Source organism: Brachypodium distachyon, chromosome 4 (assembly GCF_000005505.3).
Source record: "Brachypodium distachyon strain Bd21 chromosome 4, Brachypodium_distachyon_v3.0, whole genome shotgun sequence".
In the NCBI taxonomy this organism is placed as follows: Eukaryota; Viridiplantae; Streptophyta; class Magnoliopsida; order Poales; family Poaceae; genus Brachypodium; species Brachypodium distachyon.
Window position 1 is genome coordinate 23,631,659 of NC_016134.3, and position 25,149 is coordinate 23,656,807.

The following is a 25,149-nucleotide window of genomic DNA, read 5'->3' on the forward strand; positions in this document are numbered from 1 at the left end:
GCGGATACAATCGTAAACCCGCAAGGTGGATATTCAGCAGCGGAGAAGTTGCGGGTTCAAGCAGCCCTTGACTCGGGAGTCCTCATGAATGACCCAACTCCTGCAGAATTGAAGTTGTATGCAAATTCTTTGGCCAGGAACCGCTTCAACTTGATCAAAGAAAAAGAAGAGTTTGTTAAGCAGTAGAAGCACGAAGCCGACAAGCTTAAGAAGGTAGAAGAGGAACTTCAAGCGTCTGTGAAGGCTCGGCCGGAATCATCCGACACTTCGGATAAAAGCGCTTTCCCTCTTCGAAACACCCATCGCGGGTCTCGTTTCTATAAACTGCCTGAGAAAGACAGAACCCACACGGTTCGCGATCTCTCCTCAAGCTTCCTGTCAGTAGACGATCGCAACGATGCGACGCTTGGGATTACTGAAGAGGCACTCCGTGCGGCGAGTACTTATCTACAGTCAATCCCGCTGCCCGACAATGACCCACGCTGGCGCGTCCGCGAGCAAATCTTTAAAGGATTGGCTAAAGCAGGGGCTTCGTGCATCAAACAAAACCCGGCCGCTCCGCCCCATAAGGATGGCGAGCCTCAGCATGATCGTCGACTGGCCGACTCGGGGCAAAACGAGCACGAGTAAAACCCTCGCAGAAGGAGTCAATCTCCTCGTCGAGTCACTGCCCGCCTAACTGGCTACAGAGAGGACTCTCTTGAGTCAGACCACGAAACGTGCGGAGCACCATGTTTCAGTCGTCGGATTTGCCGAACCAGGATGCCAAGAAACTTCAAGCCGCCAGCTGACCTGGTCAAATATGATGGCACGCAGGAGCCCAGAACCTGGCTGGAGGACTACCATACCGGGATTCGATGCCAGGGTGGAACTCAAACCACCGCTATGCAGTGTCTTCAACTCCAGCTCAGGGGTCCGGCTCGCACCTGGTTGAACAGCTTGCGCGATGGCAAGCTCACTTCATGGGATGAGCTGGTACAAGCTTTTACGCGCAATTTCAAAGCCACGTATAAGCGACTAGGGAACAACTTCGATCGTGCGTTCAGCGCGAGGGAGAGTCTATCCGCTCCTACATCCAGCGATGGACCAACTCAAAGCATGCCTTTGAAGAAATCTCAGATGAAAGCGCCATAGACGCATTCAAACGAGGTCTTCGTCGAGTCGAGCTCAAAGAAGAATTGGGTCGCGTCCGACCTTCTACCATCAGCTATCTGATGGAAATCGCCAATTGATGGGATGATGGGGAGGACTTAGTTCGCAAAGAACGAGGTCAATCCCCAGCCAGCAGCGCAGATCGCACCTTCGAGAGATGGAGGAAGCTCAAGGATCGCATGCACGAGGAACCAACCTCGCCCAATTTTGTCGCAGCCACCTCTCAAGTAGAAGGTGACCGCAGCGGCGAAATTCGCGAGCCTAAACCTTAGTGGCGACGCAAGGGAGGCCAGCTTATACTCTCTCGGCAGTTGGCGGCTTCTTGCCCGTTCCATGTCTACAAAGACGAACAGGGAAACATCAAGCCTATCCATCCCTTGAGGGAGTGCAGGCAATTTAAAGAGTTACATCTCAAGTTTGCCAAAGCACAACAAACAGCCATACAAATGGGTTATCCCCATTACCCTGGCAATGGAGTCGCCATGTTACCACCGGCTCAGCTTCCGACAACTCTAGCCATCGGAGCTTCATCGGCTCGCTTGCTCCAAACCAACCTGGTCGAGGTAGCAAACCACTCTTCGAAGCAAACACCTGCTGCTGTCGAGTCGTATCCAGTCCCAGCAGGTCACGTTTGCATGATTCAAAAGGGCAGGCCAACAAACCGGGTCCAGAAGCTAATAACCCGACAAGTACATATGGTCGTGGCCACACCACCAGCCGTGCCAAAATACCTTGATTGGTCTGAAACAGAAATCAGTTTCTCTCGAGAGGATCACCCTCCCGGAGTCCCACGGCCTGGGCATGCCGCTCTAGTACTCGAAGCCCAGATCGGCAGGTACATGATGAACAAGGTATTTGTCGACAGCAGAAGCGGTCTCAACCTTATTTACGCTGACACCCTCCGAGGGATGAATCGCTCCATGACAAAGCTTCCTGAAACGGACACAACCTTCCACGACATCATCCCGAGCAAAGCAGCCACAACGCTAGGAAGAATCAGCCTCGACGTGGTATTCGACTCACCTGATAATTTTCGGCGTGAAAGACTCGACTTCGAAGTAGTAGACTAGAATTCTCAATACCACGTGGTGCTGAGTCGAGTCGCGCTGGCTCGCTTCATGGCGGTCCCGCATTATGCTTATCTAAACCAACAACTAGCCTTCTCAATACCACGTGGTGCTGAGTCGAGTCGCGCTGGCTCGCTTCATGGCGGTCCCGCATTATGCTTATCTAAACCAACAACTAAGGAGATGCAATGAACCAAGTTCGGTGGCCCACACCGTTAACCATACGAGACGCCGCTCGTATGTGCTCACAACGGTCGTTGAAGCCCAAGTCAAACCCGTTCTACATACGCCAACGGCGTATGACTCACAACGGTCCATGAATTTCACTTATCCAACTCTACATACACAACTATGGCGTATGACTCACAATTGGAATAAGACCAAAATAAGAGGTTGCAACCTCCAAAGAGTTGAAATAAATCCCAAAGTCCTTTTGTTTGAGTGAACGGCCCTCAATTGTAGATACAAGACGAATTGTTGAACAAGCCACTGCCTTGGGACCCGACCATCCACCCGGTGTAAGAATACAACAAAAGTGGAGGTGATAACTAGCAGTCCTGGTATTGTTCAACACCGTCTCATAGATACAAGAGAATTCCAAACACTCAAACACACGTCATGCACTCCAGGATCATACACGCATTGTGCATGACGTGCTTAAACAAAATATAGTATCACAACACAAACTACTACAGTAGAATTATATGCCGGTCTCAAACACAGGACACTTAAATAACTTACAAGCAAACGACCGTAGGTCGAGTAGGAATAAAAGAGAAACTTAAATTCAGAAGCAGAAAACAAATAGAATACCCTAGATGGCAACCACCAACCATCTCACAAGAGCCCAACAAATACCCACTGGAGTAGCTGACTAAGGTACACCAAGAAAAGCACCAATATGTGATCGTCATTTACACTTGTTCACCTGCAAATCTAGGAAAATCCTAGGTGAGTACAATTGTACTCGCAAGACTTAATCGTGCTTGATTAAGAAAAGTAAGCATGTAGTAAAATGCTAGAAACATGTTATAGAACAGTAACAGCAATATATGACAAGATAATAGTAATACACATGACCATGAGCATTCGTAGCATAAATAATGGCATCTTTATCAATTTTTGCTTTCACATGACCTCAGATCCATAATGACATCAATAAGATATCCACATAAACATCTTAACAATTTCAAATTTTCATAAGGAACCAGTCGTTGGCAAGCACCAGCGGGCGTCCCAGAGGTTATTCCCAAATGAGGGTAGCAAGTCCTCAAGAGGGCAAAACTGATCCGGAGGCACTCCTGGTGTGCTCACGGAAGGGCCCTAGGGTTATTAGTAGCATGTCGGTGGTCAACCCGGTGGCCTCCAAAAAAAGTTAGATACTCGACGTATGGCTCGAGGCACCAAGTTAGATACTCGACGTATGGTTCGAGGCACCAAGTTAGATACCCGACATAAGGCTTGGGGAACCAACAACTTGCCACCGTCTGCCACGACATGCTACCATGCCTCTCTTACTTATCAGCTTTAAGTTGATTAAGCATCAGTTTAATCCGAGCTGCTGCTGGCCAGAAAAATGAAACAATTCCTAGACATACTAGTTTCAGTTCTGATGCACAACAATAGAGCAGAAATTATCTGAGAGCAAGGCACTAAATGAAAGTATAAAATTAATGGATGAATGCAACAAGCTCTGCTTGCCTTGTAGACGGAGAAGGTGCGGACAATTCCATATTTGCAGCACGAGGAAATCCGAATAGCCGAAACACCAATAAGAAGCAAATAACCTCCAAAAGAGCAAATCAAGACTAAGAAACTATTTGATCAATGAATATATTTATGCAATGCCTGCTAGGATAAAACAGAATTATTGGGGGTTGCTCTTCATTGTGGACACCTTATATTTTAGTTTCAGTTTAGTGGTGATATAATTTGTAATGTGGGAGAACACATCTAAATGGATGCATGCTGATTTCAGATATGCAGAACTAGCTTGCTAACAACTAAGATGCATTAGGTAGTGGCCGGTTAACTTTAGTAAATTCTAATTAACTCATTAGGTACTAAGGACCCAGTTGGTCTACTAAATAACCTGTGGGGTTCGATCTATGTGATTCAACTCCAAATAAATGGCTTCCAAGACAATAGGTTCCAGTAGTTAATCTTGCATTTGATCAAACCAGATTGCAACCAAGGTTAGGAAAAATTGACCCCAAGATTGAATAATGACATTTTGGGTATACTGGTCAATGGGGGGAGCAAAATGTTAATGGTGCTTATCAGCTTTCTAAAGACCCTGTTACAAATAAATTTGCAAGCTACAGGTAGGGGAGACAAAACTGGACTTACAGATAAACATAGGTGGAGTTGACCACCAATGGGTCTTCAGCCAGCAGCCATAGGTCACTTAACAAAACGTGTGCTAAGAGTTTCAGCAAGCTACTAAATTAAACGATGGTTTGTGAGCCACATCAGAACAAATTTGACAACACCTAGCTAGTTGCAGTACATGGGCATGCTCAGCTATTAACAAGATCTAGTGAAATCCCACTGGAACTCGGTTCCCTTTTATCTAATGATGTGATTTTCCAATTTACTGTGGTCTATAATTCAGTGACTGCATATTGCTTAACAGAGTATCAACACTGTTAGTTTCTTTAGTACTGGCAGGTAAAGACCATCAATAGTGACTCAGTTACTTCAAAGGTTCAGTTCTGCCAGTTGTTGAGCAAAATACAGAAACTTTCAGATCTTTTGCTAAGAAACAAATTAAAATTAACCATTCACTTCAAGATCTCGGAGAACTCACTAAGTATCAAAGGGATCAGTTAGCAACAGTTTTATTTGACTGAAATTCTTCACATAGGGGCTACATCTCCACTAACAGGTTGGTTTAGTTCTCTGCCTTAACTGAACTCTCTGCAGTTAAATTAGAGGATAGCAGGGCCATTTGAAGCATGCGACTACAGACAGAGATTAGGCGTTCTCTAGAGCTCACCTGGAAAATGAAAAGGGAAGGGAACAACGATGGATCTGAATGGGGTTGGCGGAGACAGTAGCCACAACAGTTTCCGCAATGATGATGGTGACAACGCCGAACCTCAGACCTTGCAACTACAGCGATGGTCAGTGCATGCTTCCCCTCAGTTGAAGAAGAAAGGAGTAGGACAGTAAAGAGAAGATCTACGAGCTTAGAATTGTTGCTGAAAACTGGAAGTTCACTCACAAATGGAGATGTTGGTCCTGCCGTCTCTCCCTGCCTCTTTTCCTTCATAATCTTGCATTTGCTTATTGATGCAAATGATTTTTGGATGAATGGAAGAATAGAGAGATGGGGATTGGGCTCTGCAACATGCACAAGCTAATTCCTTCATCTTGGTTGGGATTTGGAGGAGAGAGTGCATAGCACACTAGAGGACTGGCAAGAGAAAACAAAATGGGGAAGAAGAAGAAGAAGAAGAGGCGCACGCTAGTGTGCTGCCCACCTTCTTCCCATATTTATTTTAACAGGAAGGCTGGCCTGGGGCGGATCAGTCAATTGTATAGAGAGGTGAGAGAATACCTTTTTAATTATAATTAAATCGTTTTATGCATTGGAGGTGTATGAGTTGGATTTAATATCAATTTGAATGCACAGGTCTGTAGAGGTCTAAATATTAAGACACCGGAAAACTCCCGAGAACTTTGAGAAACATGTTATATTATTTTCTGATTTGAGCTCAGATTCGACCGTCTGGTTTTTGTTTTTGTTTTTCTTTTATTTTGGGTATCAAACTGGGCACAAATACAGTCCAAGAGATAACCAAATTCCATAAGAAAGTAGTGACTGTCACTTAAAAAAAAATTAGATGCCAAAAGTGACGCAATGCATCAGATTGTGCAACCAACGCAAAAGTCTTATGTTAAGCCATACATATACTAGTAAACCATCTTATGGATTTGAGTTGTTATACCAGGGCCTAACGGCTTGATCACCGTTTCAGGAAACATCGCACGTTCAGACAACTGGGACAAGGAGTTCCATAAAATCTCTGAGTCCTTCGGCATGCATGAAGAGTTCGAGCAGCTAAAAGCTTCAACCGGATCAGAGCAAACACCAGTTTCCAAAAAACCAGCTTATCAGCCCGAGTTCAACAAGAAAGCGGATACCAAGGAGATTCAGGTCCATTCGACTGACCCCACCAAGACCGCTGTCATATGAACAAGCCTTCCTCCTGCATAGGAAAGCACGCTCGTCGAGTTCCTTCGTGAGCGCTGGGAAATCTTTGCCTGGGTTCCAACTGACATGCCAGGAATTCCCAGGGAACTTGCCGAGCACGCACTTAAAGTGGACGAGAACGCAAAGCCGGTGCGACAACCCATGCGGCGTTTCTCGGAGCCAAAGCGCAAAGCCATCGGGGAAGAAGTTAAATGACTCCTCAAAGCTAAATTCATCAGGGAGATAAAACAAGTGACCTGGGTAGCAAACCCCGTCCTTGTCCCCAAGAAGAATACTACATCCCTGCGTATGTGCGTCGACTTCACATCGCTTAATAAGCACTGCCCAAAGGATCATTTTCATTTGCCGCGGATCGACCAGATCGTCGACTCAACCGCCGGCTGCGAACAATTGTCCTTCTTGGACGCCTACTCAGGTCACAACCAGATTCGACTCAAGGTCGAAGACGAGGAGAAGACAGCATTTGTCACTCCATACGAAGTTTTCTGTTACACAACAATGCCTTTCGGGCTCAAAAACGCAGGTGCCACCTATCAGCGCTACATGCAGGCATGCCTTGAGCCCCAGCTAGGAAACAATGTCCAAGTCTATATCGATGATATCGTCATCAAAACAAAGAAAGAAGCAACGCTTCTCGACGACATACGAGAGACATTCGACAACCTTGACAAGTACAAAATAAAGTTGAACCCCACTAAGTGCACCTTCGGGGTACCTACCGGGCAACTCCTTGGATACTTCCTATCGGCTCGAGGCATCGAGGCGAACCCGACAAAAATCAGAGCCATCCTAACCATGAAGGAGCCGACTAAAATTCATGAGCTTCAGCAGCTCACAGGTCGACTCGCGGCTCTGAGCCGATTCATCGGTAGGCTAGGCGAGAAAGCTTTGCCCTTCTACCATCTTCTGAAAAAGAAGAAGGACGACTTCGCGTGGACACCAGAGGCCAGTGCTGTTTTCATAGACTTGAAGCGCCTGCTGTCAACCTCGCCGATTCTCGTCGCCCCACAACAAGATGAGCAGCTCCTATCACTACAACAGATTAGACTTCATGTGACGAAATTTAAACGTCACTGAATAGTTGAAAACGTCACAGAAAAACCCACAATGACGTTTACGGAGCGTCACCGGCATCGTCACTGAATCACCGTCACGGATTCATCCTAGTGACGCGAAGTTCAGGCCCCGTCATTGAATACATGATTTTCTGTTACGCTCCTTAAAACGTCATCGATGAGCCTATTCAATGACGCCTAGTTATGTCACAAATTACCTACCAATTTGTCACAGAACACTATTTTTCATGACGCTAGAACGTCACTGACTTCTGCCACGTTAGCTCCGGGCCCTTTTACAAACATCACAGATTAACGTCACACATGAACGTGTCGTCATGCGGTGATTCTTTTCTAAAAACAATATTTTATTTCCCGAATTAATTTATGGATAATTTTTAATCCGATTTATTTATATTTTTACCAATTCCATTATTCAGAATTTTTTTCTTTTTTTTCAATAATATTGAGATGAAATTACTTTACATGAAATTGAGGATTTAAATTTAATTGTAATACATAAAATTTACTACTGTGAACTGACATAAAAATAACATACAGTTAACTGACAGATATCACATTGTAAATTGATAAGAATGACAAATGACATTACGATGGAATGTAAACATTGACATAACTAAAGACCATGAAATTATTGTCTCTACGATTCCATACTAAAGTATCAAAAACACACCACTACTCCAAATTAAAGAACCACAATATAATGATGGCCTTCATGCACCATGTTTTCGTAAAAGAAAACTAAGAAGGGCGTCTGTTTCTGCCTGCTTCTTTGCCCAAACTTCTTCTCTTTCTTGCTGGCTCTTCTTCACAGCTTCCAGATCTTCTTGTTGTTTCCTTTGCATCTCTTGAAGTGCATACTCTTGTGCTTCGACTTTCTTGTTTAACTCTTGCTGGTACATCTCATTTGCCTCTCTTGCTTCCATATCTTGTTGCTGAACTCTTTCTTCTAACTCTTGGATGCGCAGTGCGGAAGCAGAGGGCTTAGAACTCCCTGGTCTTGATTGCAGTCCCATGCTTGAAAGGAAGGTGCTTGAGGCGGTGTGCTCCTTTAGAACTTCAGCCACAATCTGTGCATCAGACACTAGGTGCCCACCTTCTGATTGTGCTTCCCTCCTCTTATTTTCCATAGCAGTCTGTACAAGAAAAACATCCATGGTCAAGTAAGAGAGTTGACATGTGAACTAAGCTTACAGGAGCATGTACGAGAGAAATAGATTAAAGGAGGCAGGAACAACATAAATTACATAAAGCAAAAAAACAGCACAGCGATGGCAGCAACAAACAGCCTGCAACAGCAGCAACAGCGGCCAGTAGCAGCAACGTCCAGCCGCTACAGTGAGCAGCAGCCAGCCAGCCAGCAGCAGCAACATGTAGCAGCAGCGGCGGCGGGCAGCAGCAGTAACACAACAACATTGCAAAAAGCCTCTTAATCCCACAATAATATAACAAGGTTCTCATATATTTTATCTGGGTTTATGGATAAGGAAATAACAACACCAAAAGTAATTAATGTCAGCGGGAATAGAGGAAAAAAATCTCACATAAGCTATTTGTGCTTCCTCGCTCATGCGACCAGTCTTTTTGTCAATATGTGTATCTTTGAAGAAGTCAATTGGACTAGGGTCCTCGTTGTTGTACTTGTCTTTTTTCTACAAGATGTATGGATTAATTTATATAATTAGTACTCTATGTATGAACACAAGTTGCAATATACGTTGGATTAGAAGGAATTAGTTGGAGTTCATACTAGTTGATGGAAATGGGCAATGTAACACCTCGAGCCTGTCTTTGGTTGATGTTTTACAGCTTCTCGGTTCTGCTTGTTCTTTGCAGAAATTTCCTATACCAAGCAACAAATATTAGTATTATCATTACGAGCGAATATTCATAAAAACAGGAAACATGTTCATTGAGTAATGTAAATTATGTCACTAGTAATCTTTTTCTCTCTTTAGTGAAGACAATCATGCAGCAACACACTTGTAAACAGAAAACAACAAAAAAAGAATTAAGTTGAAGATACTACCAATTTACTATTTACTATATATGTTGCTAGCAAATGTAAAAACAAATTCACAAGTCACAGAGTGCAACTTCAGATTTATTATAGATGTTGTTTTGGCATATTTTGCTACAAACCTGATTTCTTTCATCTGACCATTTGTTGACAAGATCTTCCCAATTTTCTTGAGTCACGTGGCGTGGCCTCTTGGATAACGCTTCCTCAACAGTACGACCCTTGAAACAATCCCTCTTCAACCTGTAGCGTTGTTGTCGAACAGCACTCTGGAATATTTTTGTGCATACATCTTTGGCAACCTCATCTTTTGTGTCCATTTCAAACTTTTTCTGAATATAATGAATGATTGAACACATCAAAGGAGATAGTGCAACAGATTTAATAGAATGAAGGAAGATGTCTTACCGCAACAGATTTAATAGCATTGGGAATAATATGAGCAGAGTTATGAATAGAATGAACGAAGATGTCTTACCGCAACAGATTTAATAGCATTTGGAATAATATGAGCTAGGACTGGTTCCTTGTAATCTTTCCAGTGCGTAGCAACATGCATCTTGTTGCGAGTGTGAATACCACACTCAGAACTAAGCTTGGATGCTTGGTTAGAGTCTGCAGGTCTCGCTCTGCCCTCCGAAAAATCAATCTTCATCTTCCTCCCTCCATTTCTTTTTACATACTCCTGCAGTCCATGCCCTATGGTTGCACTACGTTTACCTCTCCTTGATTCTGAATTAGTTGGACCAGCGGAGCCTACTAATGCATCTACATCAAAGTAGCAGAGAAATTAGAAGTTCAGAATTAAAGTAGACATTGTTAAGAAGTGATGTTCCATATACCTTGGCCATGAAGTGTAACTCTGTTATCAATATGGCCTAAGGTGTCTATCGTGTCTTCAGAAGGTTGTGTCTCTGTGTTGGCCTGGGGTGAGTTGCTATAATTGGAAGTTTGGTGAGCTAATGTATGGCTGTCATTAGGTTGGGTAGGTTCTGTCTGGTTAGGTCTGGATCTCGATGATCTTGTTGTTCTTGTGGTAGTAGGTACACTGGGTTTGGATCGGGCTTGCTTTCTCCCTTGTGGCATTGTAGAAGCTTGATTTCCCTAGTGTAAACAAGTTGGGAAAAAACAAGGGAGTGAATGAAAATACTTTGTCAGAACAAGATGAAGCAGGAACATGGTAAACAAAGAATGTTTAGTTCATATGCTACCTTTGCATTGGACATATGTACATTAATTAGCTCCTGCTCCTTTGCTACCCCAGAAACCTCATCATAATTAGCCTCTTCTTCATCCCTTGACTCATATTCCCAGCCACTGCTATAATCCTCACCCTTGCTCATCTCTTGGTCATCACCGCTGGGTCCGTATACTAGTAGTCTAGTTATCTCATTTATGTTCGCAAGAGGCGGTGGCGCTTCAGTCCTGTTTCTCGAAACTGTTGTCAACCTCTTCCTGTTATATTCTGGTGGCATGATTATGTTACCTACAAAACGTATATAATGAATCATTAGGAACCAATATGTGAATACATGAAGGTAAAAATCAAAAAAGCACTTAACATAAGAATATATAATACTAGCTTGCTTGTGGATGCATGCTCACAGGTGAAATTGCATGTAATTAAACCTGAAGCAAGCGGCGTACAACAAATGATCTCAAAATGATATTATCACATGGTCAGATTATGTAGTCATTCAAATTAAACTTTCGTTTGTTGGTAGTATCAGAAATAAAAATCAACAGAAACACTACTAAGATTAATTGTGATGCAAAGATGTTGGATGGCATAAACCATATAATAATTGATTAAACCATTTGAGCATTCAGTACATGTATAGAAAATACCATTATCTATGTAAACTGTGAACAAATTTACTGAAATGTAGAAGGAACACAAAACAGCACCTCCTCCTCCAATCCTTTAAGATCAGCTCCTTGCTTGGCAGTAGCAGAAAGAACGAACTGTAAACAGTACTTTCAAGGATTATTATTTCAAATATATGAGCTGATCATAAGTACCTAAGTTATATACAGGATACTAATGAGGCTATTTTATCTTCATAGCTTATTAGAAAAAACATCATAGAAAAAAATAAACATAACACACAGTGAAGGATATATATCTATTGGAGAACAGCACTATTAGCAGCCCTACATACAATTTTAGATCAGCATTAACCCACATGGTGCTGCAGTGATTTGAGCACTTTATATGTACACGAGAATAAAACATGCTCCATACCAATTAGACAGCCAGCCCATTGATTACATATAAGTATAATCTGGCCAGAAAACACACACAAGAGAATAGCACACTTCAATTCATGATTTGAGCAAGTCTCAAGTACGAGGATAAACTATAATAAAAGTGAACTCATTCCTATTAATATGTCAACCAAACAGGTCAACCCTTTCAAAGACAGTTTTTTGTGGTGGTCTGGTTTCTTTCCCAATATCCAGCAGCACGTCATGGTCTTGAGTACATAAGCAAGTGTAATTGCGAGTATACCAGAATGAATGTTAAGATACTTGATGCTATTCAGAGCAAGAAACAAGACAGAAAACCCGAGAAGGGATACATATGAAATTCGAGAGTTTTGCTAAATTAAAAAAAGAAGAGGAAATTCTAGAGTTCATGGATCGGGCTCGTTACAACTCCAGATTTTTTTCTTCATTGAAAGGCATATGCGTACATGAATCACACAGCCCAGAGAAAGAGAAAACCCCAATCTATATCCCAAATCCACATAGATCCATCTAACATCTCATTGCGGTTGCATATGGTACAGGGAGACAAGCAGTAGTCTTCGCAAAAAAAAAAGGACACAAGCAGAAGACAGAGGGGAGGAGAAGGGAAGAAAAGGCAGAAACCGAGTCGCGCTGTGGTTGAAGGGTAGGCGGCCGGAGGCGTTCTCGCGGGTGAGGCGGCGGCGTTCAGGCGAGCGCGGCGGGGGCGGCGCCCTTCGGGTAGATGTGGCGGGGCGGCTCCGATCCGGCAGTGGAGGCGGGCGGCCCCGTTGTAGCGGACTGGGGTGGCTGGTGGATCGGAGGCCGCCTCCTCCGATCTGGTCGCTGGAGAAAATCCTGGAGACGAGCAGAAAAAATGGGGGAGGAGGTGGTGACTCGTGGTGGTTTAATCAGGAGGTGCTCGCGCGTTGGGTTCGGGATTAATGGAGGGAAAACTAATTTTTCAGCGGAGGGAAAGTGGTATTTCGGGTGGACACCGAAATTTTTTGAGAAAAGTGGAGGGAATAAGTTTTGGACGGAGAGAAAATTCTTTCAAAAATTACATTTAATTTCAACAAATAGGAAATGACTTCAGAATATTATATAGTTTTTTTAGTTAGTCTAGTTGTTACATAAATAATAAGATATGACTAACATAACGAGTCCTTAACCAAACTCGGTAATAAAATTGCGCATGTATGCTATATAAATTTGACTGTCTTATATTACATCAGTACAGACACATCAGATAGCATGATTAAGAATGAACAAATTTGAGTTCACAACCGTCATCTTGCACAACTAGGGGACAAGTAGGGGCGGGCGTAAAAACCAGAAACCGAATCAACCGATTCAAATATCGGTGGCTAAGTGATTAAATCGCTTATCGTCGTTGGTTAACCGAATTAATACTAGATAGTCTCTCTTCAATGATATATTTTGTCGAGTCAGTACAACTGGTCCATCGATTTTAATAGTGTAGCTACTAGTAGAAATTGTTAGAAGTTCTGCTAAAATTCATGATTTGATTTTGTTTGTTAAATTCCGGCGTGCGACTCCATCAATGAGCTTTGGGATGGGGCCATTCGTGATCTCCCTGAGCGAGAGAAAAGAAACTTGAGCGTCTATCTCATCTACACTTGGTGGAGGATTTGGGAGGAGTGCAATAGGAGGATCATTCGAGCCTCGTCCATGCTTCACGTGGCCTATTTGATCTGGGAGGACTACCAGGGTAGGGTTAGGACGTGCTCGCCGGACCCAGGAGGGTTTTTTCTTTTGCTTGCCCCCCCCCACCCAATCACCCGGGGATCTCGTTGGTCCCCCTTGTACAGTGCTTTTACTTCTAATCGAACAGGCCACAATTTGGTATTTTAGCCATTCAAAAGTAGAAAAAAAAAATCCACAAAAAGTGAAAATGTCTTACGGTGATAATTACTTGGTATTATATTTAGATTTTATCTAGCTCTTTTGACCTTAGGTCCAGAAAATGTCATATGCTTTTGCAATGGTTATTCATAAAGTAGCTTTTCCTGTCATCAGATCATTCGAGTTTCCTACATCTCCAAAAAAAGAAAAAGATTGAAGTTTCCTCATCCGACCGTCCCAGCACCCTCCTCTCTCTCCCGATCTACCTCCCGTCCTGCCCTCCCGATCTCGTCCGGCCGTCCCGATCTAGTCCACCCTCCAACGCCCCACTGCTCCGGCCCCCAAGGCCCCCGCCTCGCACGCCGCCGTCGAAGCCCCGGCGCGCCGCCGTCGCCCCGTCCAGCGACCGTCCCCGGCCAGCTGCCGTCACAGCCCTGCCCCGGATCACCGCCGTCGAAGATGTCCCAAACTCCCAATGCAAAACTTCATCCTACAATTTCTAGGTCCGTATTTGTATCGATCCTCACCTAATGGTAGCTCACCAAATAGGATCTAGGTCCGTATTTGTTCTTAGTTTAGTTGTTGTTTGTCCGAAGTGATGAGGTTTGATCTTTCTTCAGTTTTCTTTAGGCTATGTCATTTTGCAAATATGCAGATGATATCTTTGTCTATTGGAATCTGAGTTAGATTGTGCTGGAGTCTTAGCTGCTGGATGGTTTTTTCATTGTAGGAGAACTCTGTTTAGAGAATCTCTTCAGCAATGAGAGTTTGAAGCGATTGTGTGGTTTAATGTATTTTTCTGACAGGATGGATCAGCTATTTTAGGATTTGGACGCTAGAGATAGTTTTTCAGTTGGCTCTTTGTACAGGGCACTGAGAATATCTCAACGTTCATTTCCTTCAAATGTTTATGCATGTGGATTGTCAAACTGCCATTAAAAAATTAGGATTTTCTTGTGCTTAGTGAGTAGTGGTAGTTTTTTAACCTGCGTTGTGCTGACCTCCATCCAGGGGGTGTGGGACGGCGATGTTCACTGTCCTTTTTGCCTCAAGGAAGGAGAGTATTAATCTTTAATTCTCTTGTTCGATAGCTCATTATGTTTAGCCCTTAGTGTAATGTAGCTTTGGTTTTCTTCTCACTGTTTGCTCAGTTCAGGAGTTGTTTCCATGAATGGCTTACTGTTTTGTAGCAAGCAAGAAGGAAATCTGGTGTTGGTTGGAGTTGCAGCTGTTTTTTGGATTATCTGGAAAACTAGGAACAATGCTTGTTTCCATAGTTTTGGCCAAATGATCCAGCAACTGTTTTGTTTGTCACTTGTTCTATTGTTTCTTGGGCTGGTTTGCAGAGAAACACATCCAAGGAACTTCTGCAATGTTTTTTGTGGCGGCTATGGCAAGACATGGTTGAAGTTTTCAGTCGAGCACAAAAAAGAGTGGGGGCCAGTTACTCTTCCGCTGACATCTTGAGGCTTCAGAGTCTGCGGAGGTTTCTATGCCTGAGATCATCATCAACTTCGTCCTGAATTCCCAAACTGGTGTCAGGTGTTGAGTGTGTGGAGGGTAGTAGTTGTTGCTGCTGCCTAGTTTTATAGAGCAAAAGTGGTCGAGACTAGCTCGGCGCTTTTGTTTCTGGGTTTGTTGCTCGATATTTAAGTTGTATTAACAGACACACGGTTTCCTTTAATGAAACAGAAGAGAAAAACAGGTGGTTGAGTTACAACTCTTCTGCATACAATTTTGGCTGGAACAAATGATGGCATGGTATATACTCCGTAGTTGGTTAAGTCATTTCTCAGCAATGCCCCTATTTATCTGCAATGTAGTTTACTCTTCTCCTATTCTAGGCAAATAGGTTTTCTTTACATATGTGTACATGTTATAGCATGACCCTAAGGGTGTTTCTTTATGATTTAATTTTTTTAATTTCATTACAACTCTGGATGCACAACAAGATTCTCGAAGCTAAATGTTGATTTGTAATGTAATATGCAGAGAGCCTTGTTGACCCATGTTTGCTGAATCACTAGTGGTGTCTTCCTCCAGCTTCTTCTCCAAAGAGCTGCATTGCCGGCGGTGTCTTCCTCCAGCTTCTACCCCAAAGAGCTGCATCGCCGGTCTACTGGGACCGTAGATGGAGATGACATGTGTGTCGGCTTGTATGAGTTAATGTTCTTGTAATAGTTAGTAGGAAATGTAGAGATGACAGTAGGAATTCTGAGATGGCAGAGATGACCCAACCAAATGCTTGTACGAGTTCTAATACTAGCAATGAGTGGTGTATCTCATTTTGTTCCAGAAAATTCATCCTGTTTGCGAAGAAATGTAAGTGTATGTATGCAAGTTACAGTTATGAAATATATGCAAATGCAAGTGATACAATTTTGTGCCCCTGGATATATCCACTAGCTGCTCACAGCTGTTATGCACTTCATGGTTGGTTTCAGACAGCATATATGTATCCACTGCATGGTTGATTTTGACACCATATGTGCACTCCAGGCTTGATTTTGACACCATATGTGCAGTTCAACACATATACACTTCATATCATACAACCAGTAGACACAACGATATAAAGGATGCTGATTTTAAATGCATAAAATAGGATTCTGAGTTACATCCATGTTTTTCTGAGTATCTATCAAAAAATGGATTACGCTGAGTTCACTTCTCAGAAACTATCACAAGCATCACAGAAAACATAGGAATCTAAGTCTTATCTCAGAAATTATTACAACCTAACAAACAGAGCTGTGAATCTGGAATCAATGGAAACAAAAAGAAGAATGTGTAGAAAAAAGAAAAAGGAAATATAGAAACATCTGAAAACATGCTAAACTTCATCATCACTTGAATGATCACTGAACGCATCGTCATCATATTCATCATTGTCAGTACCACTATCTTCGTCATAGTTCTCATCATTATTCTCAGTCCCCGCAACAATTTTAGGATCAACAGTCGTGCCTTCTTCATCATCACGGCCAAAAGTGTGAAACAACGGATCAGCATCGTGCACAGTGAAAGTTTCCGATGTCATATCTTCTTGGTATGCATCTTCAGCATTGAGGTCACCTGTCTCTAATTCAGGAACATCATACGAATGTCTATGACTGAAAGTCTGCACCACTTTCCAGTCTTTTCCAAGACATGTGTCCTCCATGTAAAACACTTGATCTGCTTGATAAGCCAATATGAAGGGATCATTCTTGTACCGAATTGCCTTATGATTCAGACTTTTGAAGTACCCATCATCTCTCAACCCGGTCGCCTTGCTTGTAATATCATACCAATCACAACGAAACATGAAGATTGACCTTTCTCCATGCTTGTTTTTCGGGTACATCAACTCAAGAACTTCTTTCAAAACACCATAGTACACAACCTCTGCGCCATTGTCATCTGCCTTCACCATGATGCCTGAATTTTGAGTTCTTCTCCTCTTCTCACGATCCAGAGTGTGGTACCGAACACCATTCACGTTGCAGGCAGAATACACTTGTAAACGCTTGTCTGGGCCACATGCTAGTGAGTACAGATCCTCTGAAACATTCTGCTCTCCTAAATGATGAATCTGTCACAAGGTGTGCACACATCAGTTAAATGGTCAGGCTAATGACATCATTAATTCAAGATGGATATAACACACAAGAAAACTAAATAACTTACATGCTTCTCAAACCATGCTGCGAATTCCTTCTTAAGTGTTTGCTCAATTCTAATCACACCTTTCCTTTGTAATTCTTCACGACAAACACTAAAACAACAAATGGAAAATTAACACATCAGCATTTATCGACTAAAATAGACAACCACGTACTATGCATAATGATGACAGGGAAACTTACTCCATGTAATCCTCTACTTCAGGACAATTATTAAGCACGTACCAAACCAGCTGATCGTACTCACTGTCATAATATTTGAGTTCGGCCTTCCCAAAACCTTTTGCAGCAGTTGAAAAAACTCTCAACTCATCAGGAGAAGCAACCCTCTTCCCATCCTTGTTCCTATCTCCTTTGTTAAATCTTGTCTCAATATTAGTTAGAAATCTAGAGCAGTAAGTCAAGCACTCATCAACCACATATGCCTCTGCAACTGACCCTTCTGGCTTTGCTCTGTTACGAACAGTTCCCTTTAGGTACCCAAGCCTTCTTTCTATTGGATACATCCATCCATAATGCACGGGCCCCCTCAGAATCGCCTCTTCGGGTAGGTGAACAGCTAAATGGACCATGACATCAAAGAAGGCGGGTGGAAAAATCCTCTCAAGCTTGCTAAGAATTACAGGAATATCATCCTTCATCCGATGAAGCACATCAAGTCTAAGAGTTTTAGAGCACAACTGTCTGAAAAAATGTCCCAGTTCAGCAATGGCCTCATATATGTCTTTCCTCACAAGCCCTCTGAGTGCAGCAGGTATTACTTGTTGCAGTAATATGTGGCAGTCATGGGTCTTCAACCCATACACTTTACATGTTTCAAGATCCACACATCTGGCTAGATTAGCAGCATACCCATCTGGAAATTTCACATTAGCTAAATACTCGCAGAATCTTTTCTTGTTTTCCTTGGTAAGATTATACTCTGCTTTTCTCTTCACCATCCCACCCTTTCCATCAGGTTTCAAGTGCAAGTCTTCCCTGATTCCTAAGTTTTGCAAATCTATCCTGGCATTATCTGTATCCTTATTCTTTCCCTGAATCTCCAATATAGTCCCAAGTATATTGTCACATATGTTCTTCTCAACGTGCATTACATCAATGTTGTATGGTAATTTCAGTTTTGACCAATATGGCAGATCATATAAGCTCACCTTCTGACTCCAGTTTGGTTCGTCTTTCTGAGTGCGCTTTCTCTTCTTATTTCCTGGATACTTCCCTGGTTTGAAATTCTTAACTTTCTCTAACTTTTCCAACACTTCATCATTTGTGAACTTTCGAGGTTTCTCTCGTGTCTCAATCGACCCGTTGAAATCTTTGCTTTTTCTGAAACGATGATTAGTAGGCAGAAATCTGCGATGCCCGGTATACCCAATCTTATGTTTCAAAGGCATGGAGCAAGGGTTCTCATCACAATGCACACATGCATAATAGCCTCTTGTGCTACGTCCTGATAAAGTGGCCAGTCCTGGGTAATCATGAATCGACCACAAGAATGCAGCATGCAAAGTAAATGAATCCTCTGTCAATGCATCATACGATTCCACACCGGTTCCCCAAAGCTTCATCATATCTGTAATCAGCGGCTGCATAAATACATGGAACTCCTTTCCAGGTGCTTTTCTTCCAGGAATAAGCAAAGACATCATGAAATTGGATTGGTCCATGCACATCCATGGTGGGAAGTTATATGGGATTACAAAAACAGGCCACATACTGTATGAATTACTCATGTTTCCAAATGGGTTAAATCCGTCCGTGGCAATACCAAGCTTAATGTTACGGGCATCTTCAGCAAACCATGCAAACTCACGGTCAAAGTGCTTCCAGGCTTCACCATCCGCAGGGTGTCTCATAATGTTTGCCTCAGGAAACCTCTTCTCCTTGTGCCACCTTGCATTTGCTGAATGTTCCTTTGACACGAAAAATCTTTGAAGCCTAGGGATTATAGGAAAGTACCTAAGAACCTTGTGAGGTACCTTTTTATTTCTCTCCGTGTCTTTCCATCTTGATGTCCCGCACTCAGGACAATGGGTGTTGTTGGCATAGATCCCCCAAAATAATGCACAATCAAACTTGCAGACATGAATAGTCTCATAACCAAGCCCAACTTCCTGAAGAACACTCTTGGCCGCCGTGTATGATTTTGGTATGTCAGCATGTGGAAACGCCGCACTGATCAGCTCAAGAATTGCATTGAATCCTCTATTTGTAATCCGGTTGTATGATTTGACATGGAGGAGCTTAATAATGAATGATAGCCGTGTGAAGTCGCTGCATCCCTCGTAAAGTTCTTTCTTGGCTTCCTCAATTAGCTTGGAATAGAGATTTGGCTGACCCTCACCTCGCCTTCCAGACCTGGCCAGATCATCTACCATATACGGAACATCACCTCGATTGTCTTCATGAAAGTCATCATTGTCGTCGGACATATATGCAGTATCCTCCATGTTATCTCCTTCATCATCACTTAACGATTCACCATGAAAGATCCACCTCGTGTATGTGACGGACATACCATTGCACTGTACGTGCTCCTCCACAAGTGACTGGCTATGGTGTTGCAGATTCAGGCAGTTCTGGCATGGGCATAATATGCCTTGATTTTTCCTGAAATTCTTCCGAACAACAGCCATAAACTCATCAACACCTTTCAAAAATTGTGTCGAGAAACGAGTTCCCTGTATCCAACTTCGGTCCATTCTTCTACAAGAAATTAAATTACTTATAAGAAAAATATGCTTACAAAATCTCCACATTAAACAGATTGTACTACTGTACTAACCCCACTACCAAAATCACTATTAAGCATAAAATAATTAATCGTTGTTGTTTCAAGGTTAATCTATTTATTTGTCTCCATAATACTTTTTCATGTTCACTAATAAATCTTTTAATGAAACTAATCAGAAAAATCCGCAAAAGACCATGAAGATTTACTTCAAGCTAATTCTCATCCTCCTAAAATTACGGCTTCAAGACGTACCGAGCCGGATGAAGATGGCTGGCCAGATCGCTGCCAAGATCTCCGTCGTGCCGCGGTTCGCCCCGAGCCTCTCTTAGCGAACACCAAGATGTACCTACGAGACCACTACGAGATCAACATGCAGCAATCAGCGTCTGGTCAAAAAGATCAACGTGCAACAATCCCCTTCTGTGCACTTGCACCCGAGAAGCAGTACGTGAATCGGGAGTTAACCTTGGTGTGCTGCTGCGGTCCTGCGGCCAAGCACGAAATTACATCAACTTGCAGAAAATCGCCTTCTGTTTGCAGACGAGATCAACGTTCCGCCGAAGAGAATCGATGAATAATCAGGAGCCCGCCTGGCACCTGCTGCTTCTGCCGAGGATGGCCTAGGAGATCGGCCTATTGACCTGGCCTGCGTGTTCCTCTAATCGAGCGGATCGTCCCCGACGCTCCTCCCGATACGTGCTGCTGCGTGATTCTGGTTTGATTCGATACGTCTAATAACCTGGGTACAAATATTAAAATAGTCTGCACTATTTAAAAGACAACAACGTGCTGTGTAGCAGAGTGGCGTCTTGTATCATGGGACCTTTGAGGTCGTGAGTTCGACTCGTAGTGTGCCTTTTAATTTTGTATGATTTTTTCAGATCGGCTAGCTTTTAATTTTTGACAGCAACAGTCAATAAATATGGTAAAAGGGTGGTTGTTCGGACTCGAACCCAAGATGGGGCATAGGCTAGATTGACGTCCTAGCCACAAACCCAATACCGAAATCACAATCCATTACTAAAGGCTAACCTATTTATTAACAGCGCTGGACCCGTAACCATGGATCCTCCAATAGATATTACATGACGAAATACGAGCGTCACCAATTCAAATCATCCGAGACGCTACCACGTTTGTCATGGAAGGTATCACAACGTCACAGAATAGAGAAATGTGTGACGGTGATTCTCTGAGTGTCACTGATTTATACGAATACATGACGGTAGGTGTAAAGCGTCACCCATTACGTGTTTCAGTGACACTTCCAGCCATTGTCATGAGGGTTTTCGTCACAGTATATGAGTTCTCTTGTAGTGTATTGTACATCGCAGCCACCACCCAGGTGGTCAGCACAACGATCGTTCAGCGCCCAGTATACTACATCAGCGAGGTCCTTTTGCCTACAAAGCAACGCTATCCCCACTATCAAAAGTTTGCATATGGGGTTTTCCTAACAGCGCGCAAGCTGAGACATTATTTCCAGCAACACACGGTTGTGGTTGTCAGCGAGGCTCCTCTTGCCAACATTTTGAACAACTCAGAAGCGACTGGACGAGTAGCTAAGTGGGGAATTGAGCTCTCGGCTCGCAACATAACTTACGAGCGACAAAAGTCAATCAAATCACAAGTGCTCCCCGACTTCATCATCGAGTGGACCAAGGCTCAGACTCTGGGCCCGCCCGACATGTCCAGCTCATGGACGATGTACTTTGACGGGTCGAAGAGACATGAAGGGGCCGACGCGAGTGTTGTGCTTATTTCACCCAAAGGTGATAGACTCTGCTACGTGCTTCAAATGCATTTTCACAGCCCTACTAACAATGAAGCCGAGTACGAGGCCCTCCTGCATGGCATGCGCTTGGCCAAAGCTTGCGGGGCCACGAGGCTCATGATATACGACGACTCTTACCTCGTCATTCAGCAAACGATGAAGTCATGTGACGCCATCTCCGACTCTATGATTACTTATCGCGATCTCTACAATATACTGGAAGGCCAGTTCGAGGGATGTGAGCTGCGTCACATTGGCCGAAACAGCAATGACGAGGCTTACAGTCTGGCCAACATTGGCTCGACTCGTTCCCCAATCCCGTCCGGAGTATTCTTAGAGATCATCCACCAGAGATCCATCAAAGAAAAGAATACTTCACCTCCCAAGAAGTCGATGCCGATCGACGGTGAGAAAAACTTCTCGACCCTGACTCACTAGACGACCCCGCAGTCGCAACCGGTGAAGAAGAACCCGATGAGGTGCTCATGGTCGAGCCAACTTGGATGCAACCTTTCCTTGCATACATGATGTGCCAAGAACTACCTGCAGACGTCGCAGAAGCACGCCGAATCGCCCGGCGGTCTAAAACTTTTACTGCATTGAAGGCGAGCTCTACAAACGAAGCGTCTCCGGCGTCCTGCAGCGGTGCATCCCACCTGAGGAAGGACGGGAGATTTTGATCAACATACATCAAGGCACATGCGGTCACCACGCGAGCAGCCATGCTATCGTGGCAAAGGCATTTCAAGCCGGGTTCTACTGGCCGATAGTGATGCAGGATGCTGCTGACATTGTCACCCGATGCGTGGCCTACCAGATGTTCGCAACTAAGCCGCATGCCCCGGCCTCAGAACTCAAAACAATATCATTGGCTTGGCTTTTTGCTCAATGGGGACTCGACTTTGTCGGACCACTTCAACGATCAAAAGAAGGGGGTCATACTTTCCTGCTTGTCGCCATCGACAAGTTCACCAAATGGATCGAGGCAATGCCCATCACAAACGCCACGGGAACGACTGCCGTGGCGTTCATCCGCTCCATCATATTCCGCTTCGGGGTTCCTCACAGCATTATCACCGACAACGGGTCAAACTTCTTTTCTAACGAGTTCCAGGACTTATGCAAAAGATGGGGATCCACCTCAATTACGCAGTAGTGGCACATCCACAGACTAACGGGCAGGTCGAAAAAGCGAACGGCCTGCTCACAGTCGGCATCATAAAACGGCACATGACTCCCCTTCATTGTGCAGCTGGGGCATGGGTGGAAGAACTACCCTCCGTACTCTGGAGCCTGCAGACAACTCCAAATGGTTGTACCAAGTTCACACCGTTCTTCATGGTATACGGTGCTGAAGCAGTGCTACCAGTTGACGTCCGGTTCAACGCTCCTCGAGTCACGGCGTACTCTGGACCGGAAGTTGACATGCCAATGGAAGACGCACTCGACACAGTCGACGAAGCTCGCGACGTTGCGCTCGCATGAGCAGCCGTCTATCAGCAGAGCCTGCGTAACTACCACAGCCGTCGGTTGCACAGCCGCTCCTTCGTTGAAGGTGACCTCGTACTGCGACTCAAGCAAAAGGGTCATCACAAACTCCAATCACCTTGGGAGGGACCCTACGTGGTCACCAAGGTGATTCCGGGAGGCGCTTACTATCTCAAAGACATGAAGAATGGCGTCACCTACAGCAAGCCTTGGAACGTCGCACAACTGCAATGATTCTACGCCTAAATCTTTTCCAGCGCTTTTCCACCTTTTTCTTACAACTTCTTTTCTTAGCATCCTTAGGTTACAATTGTTTCAATTCCACTCATGTACTTCGGTACTTAATAAAACTTTCAACGTTCTCTACTCAGAGGTCTTTTTGGGCTCGCCACCTGCTTGGGGGCTTCGCCCGTGCTTGCTATAACATCTTATCGCAAGCCACACGGCGCAAAGCTCAATTTTCAGCTCTCGTCCACTCAGAAGGATGGACCAAAAAACTGCTTGTCTTGGACACACCCGACACTCGGGCGCTGCGTCCAATCGACCCCAATACTTGTCTTGGACGCACCCGACACTCGGGGGCTGCGTCCAATCGACTCTAATGCTTGTCTTGGACGCACCCAACACTCGGGGGCTGCGTCCAATCGACTCCAGTACTTGTCTTGGACGCACCCGACACTCGGGGGCTGCGTCCAGTTGACGCTAATGCTTGTATTGGACGCGACACCCGGAGGCTGCGTCCACTTATCAAGTAAATGAAGGAATACTCAAGCACAAAAAAACTCACTTGGGTCCGCGCTCGACTACTCGTAGTCGACCCCAGACCCGGGGGGCTACTCCCACTGGAAGCGCTGGTCGCGCACCCGGTAGATATTACTTGCGTCTCTGCACTTATAAGATTCAAGGAAGGATAAAGATTCCAGAATCACTCCCACCGGGAGTCTCCAGGTTCAAATTCACATTCAGATGTAATTACAGTTATACAAAAGTTCTTTCTACAAAAAAACGACCCTCGTTTTTGCAAATCCTTGAGTACATAACTTGAGTCCGGTCACCACTGCAAACAGTTGCCACCAGACTCGGGGACTACTCCCACCAGGAGCGCTGGTCGCGCACCCGGTAGAATCTACTCTGCTGCTATCTACTACGGGCTCGGCGGTCGACGCTATGATTGCTATCGAGCTATAAGGTTTTCTTCTTTCCAGTATCACCAACCGATGATCCTTGACGCCTGCACGTACACAGCCTGGAAATGTGGTTGCATGTCGATCTCATCTTCAGGGAAGACAGGAAGCTCAGAGATTCGGCTGAGGTCGAGTCGAGGGTGCTGAATCCGCACGAACGCCAGGGCTATCTTCGCTCCCCTGACCAGCTGACGGTACATCAACTCTCGGAAGATGCTATCTTGCCCAAGCTTTTGGGTCAGCTTGCTCAGCTCCTGGGTGATAAGGGGTGGCCTGATCTTCTCAGAGAGCAACGTGGATAACTTGTATTATTCTACAAATCTTCCGGTTGTTCACCCGTCGCCGCACGACGAACTTGCAACCCAATGAAAATTCGCAACACCACACACTTGCGCAGTAGTCCGCCGACCACAAGCGGTTTCGCAATCTTCTAATTCCTAGCGGAACGACAGATTACGCTCGAAATTTCAGTAGATAGCAAACACCCTATCGAAACGAATATGGTGTATAGGATTTCAGATGAATGCTTCTCGCAATCAATAAGAGTCTCGAAAATAGCTAAAACGTGGTCTCTCTCTAACCCTAAGCGTACCCCTTGTTTATATAGACGAGGAGTAGCCCAAACTCAACACAGACTACGACTCAAACTCAAACTAGAATTCGACTCAGACTCAAACT

The 25,149-nt window shown here is 44.2% G+C and overlaps 3 protein-coding genes across 5 annotated transcripts; 1 reads left to right on the top strand and 2 right to left on the bottom strand.

Annotated features, from left to right (window-relative positions):
• Window positions 1-2,888: 2,888 nt before the first annotated feature.
• LOC104584569 lies at window positions 2,889-5,734 on the bottom strand. 3 transcript variants are annotated; one of them, XM_024462698.1, is made up of 5 exons: window positions 5,446-5,734; window positions 5,218-5,333; window positions 4,569-4,658; window positions 3,921-4,006; window positions 2,889-3,147 (listed from the first exon to the last, which is right to left on the bottom strand). In XM_024462698.1, exons 1-5 carry the CDS (start codon window positions 5,491-5,493, stop codon window positions 3,134-3,136), a joined length of 354 nt encoding a protein of 117 aa, XP_024318466.1. In that variant the 5' UTR covers window positions 5,494-5,734; the 3' UTR covers window positions 2,889-3,133. The 3 variants fall into 3 exon arrangements, 2 of the variants coding, with proteins under 2 accessions (XP_024318466.1, XP_024318465.1); XM_024462697.1 differs by having other exon boundaries at window positions 4,569-4,661; XR_001407519.2 differs by lacking the exons at window positions 2,889-3,147; window positions 4,569-4,658 and having other exon boundaries at window positions 3,916-4,006; window positions 5,446-5,728.
• Window positions 5,735-16,462: 10,728 nt separating this feature from the next.
• Window positions 16,463-19,741, bottom strand: LOC112268662. The gene is made up of 3 exons (XM_024454584.1): window positions 17,478-19,741; window positions 17,299-17,386; window positions 16,463-17,203 (listed from the first exon to the last, which is right to left on the bottom strand). The coding sequence occupies exons 1-3, from the start codon at window positions 19,739-19,741 to the stop codon at window positions 16,463-16,465; spliced, it is 3,093 nt and encodes a 1,030-aa protein (XP_024310352.1).
• Window positions 19,742-22,571: 2,830 nt separating this feature from the next.
• On the top strand, window positions 22,572-22,955 carry LOC106866702 (uncharacterized protein K02A2.6-like). Its single transcript, XM_014902338.1, has one exon. It carries the CDS (start codon window positions 22,572-22,574, stop codon window positions 22,953-22,955), a length of 384 nt encoding a protein of 127 aa, XP_014757824.1.
• Window positions 22,956-25,149: the final 2,194 nt, after the last annotated feature.

Coding starts and splice junctions, on each gene's coding strand:
- LOC104584569 (XM_024462697.1), bottom strand. CDS start 5,493: ATGAAGGAAAAGAGGCAGGGAGAGACGGCAGGACCAACATCTCCATTT. Junction 5,334..5,445: donor CAGGACCAACATCTCCATTT/GTGAGTGAACTT, acceptor CCATCGCTGTAG/TTGCAAGGTCTGAGGTTCGG. Junction 4,007..4,568: donor AACTCCACCTATGTTTATCT/GTAAGTCCAGTT, acceptor GCTCTTTTGGAG/GTTATTTGCTTCTTATTGGT.
- LOC112268662 (XM_024454584.1), bottom strand. CDS start 19,741: ATGGAGGATACTGCATATATGTCCGACGACAATGATGACTTTCATGAA. Junction 17,387..17,477: donor GAAGTAGAGGATTACATGGA/GTAAGTTTCCCT, acceptor TTGTTGTTTTAG/TGTTTGTCGTGAAGAATTAC. Junction 17,204..17,298: donor CAGCATGGTTTGAGAAGCAT/GTAAGTTATTTA, acceptor ACCTTGTGACAG/ATTCATCATTTAGGAGAGCA.
- LOC106866702 (XM_014902338.1), top strand. CDS start 22,572: ATGCAGGATGCTGCTGACATTGTCACCCGATGCGTGGCCTACCAGATG.